The 12,597-nt window shown below is 33.0% G+C and overlaps 3 protein-coding genes across 3 annotated transcripts; 2 read left to right on the top strand and 1 right to left on the bottom strand.

Moving 5' to 3' along the window:
• Positions 1–45: 45 nt before the first annotated feature.
• On the bottom strand, positions 46–1,067 carry LOC123715910 (signal recognition particle 14 kDa protein). Its single transcript, XM_045671278.1, has 3 exons — positions 898–1,067; positions 753–825; positions 46–680 (listed from the first exon to the last, which is right to left on the bottom strand). The coding sequence occupies exons 1-3, from the start codon at positions 919–921 to the stop codon at positions 457–459; spliced, it is 321 nt and encodes a 106-aa protein (XP_045527234.1). The 5' UTR covers positions 922–1,067; the 3' UTR covers positions 46–456.
• Positions 1,068–1,423: 356 nt separating this feature from the next.
• On the top strand, positions 1,424–5,527 carry LOC123716647 (mitochondrial amidoxime reducing component 2-like). Its single transcript, XM_045672491.1, has 8 exons — positions 1,424–1,638; positions 2,129–2,354; positions 2,560–2,704; positions 3,356–3,450; positions 3,820–3,934; positions 4,214–4,419; positions 4,747–4,821; positions 5,275–5,527. Exons 1-8 carry the CDS (start codon positions 1,629–1,631, stop codon positions 5,402–5,404), a joined length of 1,002 nt encoding a protein of 333 aa, XP_045528447.1. The 5' UTR covers positions 1,424–1,628; the 3' UTR covers positions 5,405–5,527.
• An 813-nt stretch (positions 5,528–6,340) lies between these two features.
• On the top strand, positions 6,341–11,804 carry LOC123716546 (mitochondrial amidoxime reducing component 2-like). Its single transcript, XM_045672343.1, has 8 exons — positions 6,341–6,765; positions 7,260–7,485; positions 7,826–7,970; positions 8,452–8,546; positions 9,172–9,283; positions 10,635–10,840; positions 11,076–11,150; positions 11,597–11,804. The coding sequence occupies exons 1-8, from the start codon at positions 6,753–6,755 to the stop codon at positions 11,724–11,726; spliced, it is 1,002 nt and encodes a 333-aa protein (XP_045528299.1). The 5' UTR covers positions 6,341–6,752; the 3' UTR covers positions 11,727–11,804.
• Positions 11,805–12,597: the final 793 nt, after the last annotated feature.

Raw genomic sequence — 12,597 nt, 5'->3', positions numbered from 1 at the left:
TCAAAATATTGGACTAAATTAATAGATGTAAAAGACAAATCAATATCCAGTTTATATATGTATTTATAGTTTTCATAATATTAGGTAGTGACAGTCTTTTACCAGCAGACATTTAGGCAAGACTCCAACTCTTCAAATCTCATTTGAGAGAAAAGCACATTTAATGGACCTCCACCCGTGGCTGTGGTGATGGGCATGATCAGTTGTTCGCCTCTTTGCTTAATCTTAGACTCGAATCTATGTGATAAAGATGCTGCTTTATTGGGCTGCCATTGCCTTTTTTGGTTCCTTCAACCTTTCTAAGCCATTGATACTAGTTTTGAGTAAATTGAAGTGTGCATTTTGTAAATGTTTGTACATCTTTCAATAACATGGATTTAATTTACTATGACACTGCCCTCACTAAACATGCCTCTGCATCATTTTAGACTCAGTCTATGTGACAAAGCTAGTTCTTTATTGAGCTGCCATTGCCTTCTTTTTTGGTTTCTTCAACCTTTTTAGGCCATTGATATTAGTTTTTAATAAATTAGAGTATGCATTTGTGAATGTTTCTACATCTTTCTGTTCAACAACTGTTGATATTTTTTTACTATGACACTGTGCCCTCATTAAACATTTGTACTCAGGATTTGTAATAGCTAATCCACCCTTAGGATTCGGAGCTTTCCGACCATCGTCTGGAAAGGATAAATTCATGGTAGTTAATAAGGATTAAACAATCTGGCTAGAAAAGAATAATGCAAGCTTACATCTTTTCATTGTCACTGTTACTGATCCTGTCGTTCTGGCGTTCTGGAACAGCTTAGTGAGCTCATTTAGAAACTTAAACAATAAAAAAATTATTAGCTATCTCTCAAGTAGTGATAAAATTTACCATCAGTAATAATTTCTTACCACTTCATTATTTAATAAGACCATTCTTGAGAAAAATCTTTTTTGGAGTAAATATTTCTTATCGCACTGAATTAATTATAACAATTAATAATTTAACATTTAAATTGTCGATATAAATGTGGTTTTAAATTTAACACGAATGCAGCAAAATTCCACACGTTAACTTTATGTCATTGTCAAATTGTCAATATTCACACTGCCTTATTTGTCATTTTTCAATATATTTTTTTTTTTAATAATTTTATGGCCTGGTAACGAGACCTTTAAGCCATCAATATATTTAAATATATGAACCATAGAATACATGTCAATATTTGAACAGGTATTGAATATACTATACTATACTATATAAACTTTCGAGTATCACGAACAATCTAAATAATAAATAAATGAGAAAACTTTTCATACGCTAATTGATGTTTAGGTTTATGTATCATTAATTATATAATTCTTTGAGACCATTAAATTTAAATGTATTTACTATTGATATTTTTAGTGTGATAATAATTCAAAAGGGATCATTCTTAAGAGGCACTCGAATATCTCAGCAGTGTATTATATTCTATGATGCATAATGTATAGAATACATATGTACACCACCATATATTAAATTGCAGTAGTGTGTCGAGGCGTAGAACACTTATATAGTTGATAATAGCAAGTTCAAGTTCACATTTTATAAATCAAAATTTGGAATTAACTGCTATCGTAGTATCGTTATTAGCGAAGCCATGTCTCAAGGTAAGAATTTGTTATCTGTTATTTAAATGTGTGGCCTATGATAAGCAGTCCACCTGCTTATATTTAAATAAGTGATGTTGATAAAATATTAACACTAATATGTACACAATAGCCATGGTTATAGTATATAGTTTAAATACTTTATAATGTTTTTTTTTATAGAAATTTCATAATAGCGAATTATTAATGCATTGCCTTATAACGATTGCAATAACTTGTTATTTTAAAAATTTAGATTTAGATTCTATATTTTTTTATATAACATTTGGTTCTGCACTTCTTGCACTCATCATTTTTCTTTTTTTAAGTTTTTCTCTTACTGGGATTGCCTGGAAGAGATCGCTTATTAGCGATGGATCTTTAATTTGCCGCCAATTGTGTTTCTTTTATTTTCATTGCAACGAAGTGTGATTAAATAAACAACTATGGTACAAGACAATGTGCAAGCTCAAGCTAAGAAATTTTCATATCATTTTTTGAACAATTTTAGCAATTTACGTAAGTACTGCGGTTGGGGTTGGCGTTGTTGGCGGATTATTTCTATCATATCATATGTTTAAAAAGGTACAAAATAAAACTAAAATTCCCGAGCAATGGATCCCAGTGGGGACCTTAAAAAACTTATTGGTGTATCCTATAAAGTCTTGTGCGCCGATCCTACTGAACACAGCAGAATGCACTTCATTGGGTTTGAAGGATAATTGGCTGAGGGACAGGTATGTTTAGTAATAACGAAACTTAACTGCAGTACAGTCTACTTATTGGAATCATACAGAAATCAGTAGTAGTAATGTACCAATTACTTTTTCTCATATTTATATAAACATTAGACATTCCAGACGTCATGGTAATAAGAACATTTTTAATATATATAATAATAATTTTTATGATAATTACCTACAAACTTATCGCTTTTTTAAGGTTCCTAATGGTAACTGATTCAAATTATCATTTTCTAACGGCAAGAAAACATCCGAATCTTCTTCTTGTGTATTCATCGTTTGAGAAATTTATTTTAACTTTGAAACACAAAGATATGGAACCACTTAGAATTAACTTGGATGAGGTACGTCATTAAATTTTAACCATTTATATAAGAGCTCTTTTTAAGATTTCGTTTCAAATAAGTAAAGATATGTAGAGTTATTTAATTATTTGGTAAATTTGTCGAGTTCACCTTAAAACAGTTCCAATTTTTTTATCGTTATATACGACTTGTATGTAGTACCCCAATAATAATATTAAGGAGGCGCATAGCTTTGGACCCCTAAAAAAATATAAAAACCAATAATATTACTATACTACATACATGATTTATATTGGTTAGGTTAGGTTTTTATTTATTTAAGCGGCGAATATGATCAGACTAGGTTAGGTTTAAGCCACAAATTTGTACCTTCTTTCATTCATGCGTGCGCCACCATTATTAATATATTATTGCATGGTACACTTCCACATGGTAATTTGCCAATTACTTATATTATATATGTCTGTGCTAAGCATTTTAATTCACGGTAATTTGGTTGTAGAATGATACCTTCCTTGATAAATATTAACCACTATCGCTGAATAAGAGTTTAAATTGGAGCCCCACTTCTACTATTCTTGAAGTTACAACGTAAACAACCTAACAAACTCTTGACCCTACTTATATAATGTGTCGTAAAACTTGTCAGTTTTTGCAATCACATTTAATTTTACGTAATACTATTTTTAGGTTATTGAATTGCAAAAGCCCCAAAGTGGTGATGTTTGGGGTACCAAAGTCCCTATTTATGACTGCGGTTGGGCTGCAAGCGATTGGTTTTCAAGGTAGCAATTAAGTTATTTAGATTGTTGAAGTATTTATGTGATTGGAATAGTCTGTATTAAGGAAACGTGCCTAAATTTTAAAATCAACAATTACGAAAAAAACATCTTAACATCTGTATTATAGACTATTCTGATAGAATTTTAAATTATAAATAATTTAATAGATAATTTTGACAATGCATTGATGTGAAGTTGGTTAAACAACAGAAATTCCTCTCCCTCAAAGGCTGACAACGCATCCAATAAAATGACCACTTTTTGGGCATCTTATATGCTCGTTTGCCCCTCCTTTTTCAATAATCAAATAATATATTTAACGAAACCATTATGTAAGCTCTTAAAGCTAGACTAAATGCTTAATGCTTCCAGATTGCTCGGTTCCACAGAAAACCCCATGAAACTTGTTTTATACGCTTCGAAAAAAAGTCGCAAACTAGCTCAAAGTAATTTACACAATATTTACAACTTTGGCAGTGAAGATACGGTATCTATAAAATATTTTATTACTTATAAGAAATAACTTTAAATTTTTATCGATAATTATTGATTAATGTGTAATGAAAATTTGTTTTTATAAACTTAAAAGAAACATTATCTAACTAGTTATTTGTCTAACTCCTTCCTTTTGAAAAGGTTCCTTGATTGGACTAGACAAACAATCATTGTTTTTGTTTCGAAATTAAGAACAGAAGCAAGACAACAGAACACAGAGCTTTATTTAATACATTTTGATATTAGTAAATATATAAATCTTGTATTACAGGGCGTCTTCACCGATGATACAACATACAACTTAATTAATGAAGCGTCGGTAAACGACGTTAAGCAAAAAGCCCCAAACAGCGACATATCTATTCGCAATTTTAGACCCAACTTCGTGTTGACTGGAGCTAAGCCGTTTGAGGAAGATAATTGGAGATTTGTTAAAATTGGCAGTGTTGTTTTCGAAATAATTATGCCTTGTTTCAGGTCTGTCTGTTGAAAGTAATAATCTGTTTCTATAAGGAGATTTTTTCAGAGCAGGCCTCTGTATAAATTAGTTTTGAGCCTAATTCTAATAGATAACTCGACCTTGATTACGTATGTACATGTATTGGACACTAAATTCTACTGGGGTGGGCATTGCTCCGCGTTAAATCACCTATGCTAATTGGGTGAAAATTTATATTCTTGTATTGATCGTTTTTATTAATTCTTTGATTTTTGTTTTATCGATGTTCTTTTCCTGTTCCTTAACATAAATTTTGTTTCCACGGGATCGTTGTTGAAGTCAATAATAACAAAGATTTTCTTCAGATGTGTGCTTACAACAATTAATCCGGAAACAGGTGTGCCTGATACTAACTCAGAGCCATTGGAAACTTTGAGAAGGTGAGATGAATTATTTAAGACATTATTTTTCTGAAATTTTTTCATGTTACGTCAAATGCATACTTATTTATGTACGTACAAACAACCAGTAAACGTCTGTACCGTGCAAGCTTGAGCGCACTGCTCTAAATTGAGGTGATTGAGTCTAAATCCCTAACACGGTATATACTTTATTATCGACATGTATGTACTTGGATGCTGGGATTATATTCCATGAGATGCCGATCCACCTGACGTCGCAGGCTGCAAAACTGTTTCACTTTTAATCCTTTGAAGTTGCTGAAATATCCGTTCGCATTAATACTCCAGGTACATTCTTTGTTCAGCATTCATCAGAGCGACACTCTTTTTCTGCTCTAGTCTGCTTATTGAATTATTATTTGCTCGGAAATATAATACAGTCATTGGCTATGTTTATAAGGAAAAGGCTTGTAACTTTAGTACCTATTTCAGCTATCGCCTTCACGAAGATCCGCAAATCCGCAAATCAATTGGTAATTCACCTCGAATGGGCGTGCAAATGGCCCTTCGATCACCACCTGGTGGAACCGTTAATATAAACGATACCATTTACATTGCTTAGGTGACACTTTCGAACTCAAGTCTCTCGGAATCCTATAGTGATTGCATGAAATTTTAATTTTATTATGCGTTGAATAATTTTTTGTTACTTTGTACTTTATTCAATTAAATATGTACATGTATACGATAAGTCTTTACATATTTTAATATTTAATCGTTAAATAAAACATCACTTTGTAATTATATTATAAACAAGACTGCTATGGTTCGATTAATACAAACCGACACAAAAATATATTACATTATTTTGTAAAATAAAAATAATAAAAAATAATTATATAATATCTTTCAAATAAGTAGTATAGTAATTAGGTTAGTAGGGTTATAGTTAAAAAGATACGTAGTATTCGTATATGACCATAATTTTGTACCAAAAATTCAAGCTAAGAATATCTTAATTGTAATGAAATTGATAGATTAATGTACTCATTATTTATTCCACGTTGTCTAACATATTAAGCCGGCAAAGTACAAAATCATTCTCCGATATTCTTGGATAAAATTTAAAAAATGTAATAATCTGATCTACAGACAAACATTCGTTATTTTATTGTTTATATGAACTATAAATTAAGTCGATATGTTTTTTTAATTGGTAGACAATAGAGGCGTTCTACAACAGAGGGCTTTTGAGGCACTGGGCTACCACCTCTGTGCCGGTTGAGATATTTCTAAGGGACCTTTCAAAAAAGAGCAACATACATGTAATCCTTTTTATTAAAAGTAAACGTTACATTGATATATCTACATTATGTCTAAAACGACAATAATTGTCTTTTATAACACTGCCTAAAAAAAAACAACAGTAAGAAATCGTGCTAATTAACTAGTAAGTTCTTACAATTGCTTTTGTATAGATATAATATAACTTGTACATGCAACAAATGTCAAATGTATAAGGACAATAAGATAATAAATTTACGCTGTAAATATTTTTATCTGAAACAACATGAGAAAATACCTACTATTCACGATAAGCAGTGCATAAAGTGGAGTCGCATAGTTTTCCGTTATATTATAAACAATATTATTATTTCTTAGTAGTAATACCAAGACAGAGTCTCGAGATAATTAACTATTATAAAGGAGTGATGTTATTAACAACTAATATAGCAATTGTAAATACCTAGCGCATTGCAGCGGTTATTTTATTACGTAATAAAGTTTCGGTCAAAAATAATTCTGATCATATGTTGCACGTATCTGTCAAATATAAACGTCAATACTCTACAGAAAATTAAGCGGTTTTCGATTCTGTAATCTGTGTTTACTATTTGCTTGTGTCACAGTTGCTTACGTTACCTTAACCGTGTGTAATACATTTTAATTACATCGAACTAAAAGCAACAATGTCAAATCAAGGTAAGTTGCAATTTCAGCGTAATGCTGATTTAGATTGATTTTTATTAAGACAGATTTATAATAGAGTCGGCCATAGACTACGTCTGAAGGTTAAATAACTATAAAGTATACAGTATCCCGTCTAGTTCTTTTTATTCGAGATTACAGAACTTTTAAATTAATTCTAAGATGTAAAACGAAGGTTATTTAGTCGCAATATTGTTTTTTTCCTAGATTCTATTTAAGAAATTCAATGCGTACTTATTCGGTTTAGAGGGCCTTAGTAATCTTACTTTTTCGTGAAAAACCTTTATAAAAAAAACACTTTTAAAAAATCCACGTAAGGAATAATTTAATTATAATTACATTGGTAAATTAATGTTAAAATTGTGTTAAAAATAACATTTTTATTTTAAGCACTCCTCACAATGCAAAATTAGTTGATTCTATTCCACATACACAATCGAAAACTCGGAACTAAAAACTTGACTTACATTAAGGATAATTTTCAATAGGTACTTACGCTAAAGCCGCAATAGCATCAGCCGGCGTTATAGGTGGCGCATACGCAGCTTATCAGCTGTATAAAGAGCTACAAAAACCAAATTTACCCGAAGAATGGACCCAAGTTGGCACCCTGAAGAACATTTATGCCTACCCAATAAAATCGTGTGGTCCAATTGTTTTAAATAGTGGAGAATGTAGTCTGCTAGGTTTGAAAAATGGTTGGTTAAGAGATAGGTACGTGAACGGATCTGTCTTTAAAGTATATCCAATAATATTGATAAAGGAATTTACTAAAAGTATTACTTGCAACGATTTTAAAATGTTTTAATTTGGCACCTTGATCAGTCAATTTGTTTGTCAACTTTCTGTTACAATCTCTATTGCTGACATGTACTCAAAACATCGAATTATATAGGTATTTATAGATTGTATAATCTTACGAAAAATATAAATATGAATTCATCCAGGATTAATTAAATTTTTATAAATTATTAGTGTTGACCTGAATAAAACTATATCTCATAATTAAAATTTTTATATTAAATACATCAAAACTCACTTTTCGCTTTTACAGAGTGTTGATGGTAGTGGATGACAAGAGCAACTTCATAACAGCAAGGGCCTACCCGGAACTTCTATTAGTTCAGCCATCGATCACGAATTCTATTCTCACTTTAAACCATCGTGATATGGAACCGGTCTCTGTGAATTTAGCTGAGGTGGTTGATTTCATTTATGTTTTAGTAATAATAACCCAGTAATAAATAAAATAAACAAAATTAGTCTTCGCCTCAGACGTCTGCATCTATGATAAGTTAAGGCAAGATGGTAAGCAGCCTTCTGCACGGTTAAGATAGCTCCAGTTTATAAAAAAAACATGTTGAATTTGACAAACGAAACTTCCGTTATTATCTGTAGACTGTGAATCTTACCTTAAGGCTCTTTTTATCCAAGTGCGTACATAGGAAGAACAATCACACACAATATCACAGCCGAGATTCGAACACACGATCTAATAGTTCAGAATCGGATGTGTGACTAGGCAACACTGAGTAATTATGTTATTTAGGTCTTTAGTTCAAACCTCGGATCGCAGTAACAATTTTTATTGTAAAGATCTTCTAGTATATTCTTAGAATAATATCTAAATTTAATATAATATCGTGGAAGTTTTATTAGTCGGCACTTTCTATATTTAAGGTGATAGCCTTACAACCCCAGAAGACCGCTACAGTTTGGTCGGTCTCTGTGCCAGTTCATGACTGTGGCTGGGAAGCTGCCGAGTGGTTTTCAAGGTACGTTTAAGACAGATTTCGTGTAAGGCAAAAATATAATAAAATTAACTAAACAAGGTCAAAATACTTTAAAAAAAATTTGGCATATGGGCTCAAATCGATTCATACATAGATGGTAACTTGAGACATTATTTACATTGGGTAATGTTTTTGATGAATTTTATGGAAATTTCAAAGAACATAATTTGACTTCGAATACTTGCTTGGTAATATTTTTTCAGTTTATTAGGAATAAGTTCCTAATTGATATGCTATGTAATAGTATAAAAAAACGGTGAAGTTTTAAACTAATCTGAAAGCGAAGTTTAATAACTTTTTTTTGTATTTTAGTGTGAAAATATATTGAAATAATATCGTTTTATGTCTCGCATTTTCAAATTTTGATCTTTAATTATTCTTTTAATATTAATAAAACACAAGAGTTTAATCGTTTTTGTGGATCAGAAGAAAAAAAAATAGGTTAACATGGATACATTACATGAAAACCTAAAAATGGTTTTGCTTTTTTATAATTCATTTGGGGTACATTACAACAAATTATCACCTCCTAACGAATACGTCCAATTACCAATAATCCTGTATTTTAATAAAATGATATGTAACCTAAAGATACCTCTTATTGCAGGCTATTAGATAAATCAACTACAAACTACAGGCTCGTGTATTACGCGTCTCAAAATAGCCGCAATTTAAGAAGCACTACAAATAAAATGTACAAGTTTACGAAAAACGATACGGTATTTATATTGTTTTATTAAGTAAACCTATTATATAGACTATAGAATATGAGGCAAACAAACTTACTATGTACCTCGTATATGGATGATACAGTAACTGCCGAAGCAATCATTGTTTCGCTAGGACGTGAACAGGGAATACGTAAACTTTTTTTTTAATGTAATGCAGGCAAACGGGCAAGAGGCTCACCTGATGTGAAGCGATACCGCCGCCCATGGACACTCACATTGCCAGAAGGCTCGCAAGTGCGTTGCCGGCCTTTCAAGAATTGGTACGCTCTTTTCTTGAAGGACCCTAAGTCGAATTGGTTCGGAAATACTTCAGTAGGCAGCTGGTTCCACATAGTGGTAGTGCGCGGCAAAAACTGCCTTAGAAAACGCTCAGTTGTGGAACGACGGACGTCGAGGTGATACGGATGGTATTTCGTATTTTGCCTTGACGTCCGATAATGAAACTCAGCTGCGGGTATTAGACCGAACAACTCTTCTGTACACTCCCCATGGTAAATGCGGTAGAAGATGCAGAGGGACCCAACAACGCAACGCCAAGGGATCAAGCCGCACGGAAAGTGATTGGTCGTCGACGATTCGAACCGCTCTTCGTTGAATACGGTCAAGTGGAAGGAGCTGGTAATGGGGAGCTCCCGCCCAGAGGTGAGAACAGTATTCCATGTGGGGCCGAATTTGCGCTTTATAGAGTTGCAAGCGGTGGCCCGGAGTGAAGTACCGTCTCGCCTTGCTGAGCACACCAAGCTTTTTGGAGGCTAATTTAGCCTTCCCTTCCAAATGACCGCGAAACTGGACGTTATTCGATATGTCAACGCCCAGTATTCCGATGTTAGCTGAGGCTTTAAGAAGAGTGCCTTCAAAGAGGGGAGTAGCGACAAAACTATACAATATTTCTTTTTAATAAGGTGAAAATACCCATACGCAGGCCCGCGCCATGTATATTGCGCTTGACGCGTGGACTGTGGCGCTCTGATATTCAGTGGCTTAGCGAGACTCCACCCACTAAAACATCTCTAGACTTTCACACGCCCTTAAGATGTGCCCTCAGGTTTCGCCAGGCATTCTACCCGAGCTTATATCCAACATAGAGAGCTTAATTACGACTTGCGGTTCCAGGCCACTTAACCATTAGTAATTTCCATCCCTACGACTGTGCCCTCAATGTACGATTTTAGCACTTGTCCGGCACAGCACAAAGGCTGAGAACAAATTGAAATATCCCTCATCTAGCAGACACTTAAAACCGCCAGGCTATGGGGCCCTTAAACTATTTCATACTTATAATGACTTGTACCAAATAACCGTTGCTTATAAGATAAATAAACTTTATAACTATTTATAGGGCGCCCTCCCAGATGAAGTTACCTTTAATTTAATAAACGAGGCGTCCGTGGAAGAACTGAATGGTAGATTAAAGGACTGCCAAGTGACACATCGTAATTTTAGAGCCAACTTCGTGTTAGACGGCGCTAAAGCGTATCAAGAAGATCAGTGGAAGTTCGTCAAGATAGGATGTAATATATTCGAAATCATAAAACCTTGTACGAGGTAAGTATTTTTATCTATTAAATCGGAAAATATTGCAATAATTGTAGATTGCTCATCACTGTCCGACGGACTGAGTGTAAAGTTATTATTTTCTCTAATTATAAGACATAAATGTATGTAAGATCAAAGTAGAAACTTGGGGAAATACTTTGGAGTATTAAAGATGTAACCCATCAGTTTTTTTTTTAAAGAAATGTGAAATATTTTTGCTAATTGTAATAAAATTTATGCACAGATGTGTTATGACAACTATTGACCCAGAAACTGGAGTACGCCATACAAAGGCAGAGCCATTGGAAACATTAAAAAGGTATATATATTTTTTGACATAACGACTTCATAGCCGATTAATGAAATGAAAAAAAAATATTATGTAAAATAATTTTAAGTTTATAATAATACAAATAGCTTTAATCCGATTATACTTTCAATTTTTAATGTATCATCGTTTTAGTTTAGTTTGTTTTTTTGTTGTTCCTATTTAGTTTTGTCTTAATAACTGTGTATTACATGTATTTTGCACTACTTGCCTATCTTATTTAATACATTTATTTTTCTTTACTCACAGTGGTTGCCTGGAAGAGATCGCTCGACAGCGATAAGGCCGCCAGTTGCCCTCCTTTTGATTTAATTATGTTCATTTTTTTATTTTCTGTAGTGTAACGAAGTGTTAATAAATAAATAATTATTATTGTTCAATGTGTAAAAGCTATGCTAACCAAAGACAATACTAAATATTATGCAATAAATTTGCAGCTACCGTCAAATACAAGATCCGGAAGTGCGCAAGACGGCCGGTAACTCACCGCGTATGGGAATACAGATGGCGCTGCGCTCTGGTGGTGGCGGACTTGTGTCTCTGAACGACCCCATTTATGTTGCTTAATGTCATTTTATTTAATCATTTTAGATACTTTTAGATATTTATCAGAATTGTTCAAATTAAACACAGTTAAGTAATTTGTTTATTTATTTAACATTCGCTCGAACGGTGAAAGGAAACTGGCTTGCCCTAGACCGAAAAAGACGACAGCGTGCGGTCACGCAGAGGTCGATAACCTACTTGCCTATTAGATTAAAAAATGATCATGAATCATACAAAAATCGGAGGCCCAAACCTAAACAAGGTTGTAGCGCCACTGTTTTTTTTAAAGGATAAGTAATTCAATATTTATTATAATATTAAATTAATAAGTTTTTAAAAGGCTATATATATTATTATATGTATATATATAATGTTCTAAATTTCTATATATAACACGTTTGTACACATATTTCCGAGAAACCAAGTCATCAAGACCTTCGATTTGAATAAGGATTATACCACCAGGGAACAGTTCAAGTTTCATCCAAATTGGTTTATTACATATTTCGGAGGGTCTACGCATTTGTGGAAGTTATATATATATATGTCGCAGATTCAACGCGATTAATAATTGCAAAATTGGTGTTACTACCGTCGTCCGACATTATAACAGTCAGTGCGCACGTCCGGCGCAGGCGACGTTCGAAACTCAAGTGACTAAAGAATTCACTTACTGCCACGAAACAGTCGCGCCACTGACATTTGGTAGATCACACAGATTAGGCATCGTCAATTGTCAACGTTGACAGTCTACCTTACCATACCACTCCGCATTCTACGACTAACTTCAGAGTGGCGGGAATATTTTAAACTTTTTAACGTATATATATATATATATATATAATAGGTACTTGTATGATAGACTATGTTGACAGGTATATGAAGTCGATTT

The sequence above is a fragment of the Pieris brassicae genome, chromosome 11 (assembly GCF_905147105.1).
Source record: "Pieris brassicae chromosome 11, ilPieBrab1.1, whole genome shotgun sequence".
Lineage (NCBI taxonomy): Eukaryota > Metazoa > Arthropoda > Insecta > Lepidoptera > Pieridae > Pieris > Pieris brassicae.
This window is presented reverse-complemented; position numbering and strand designations above follow the sequence as displayed.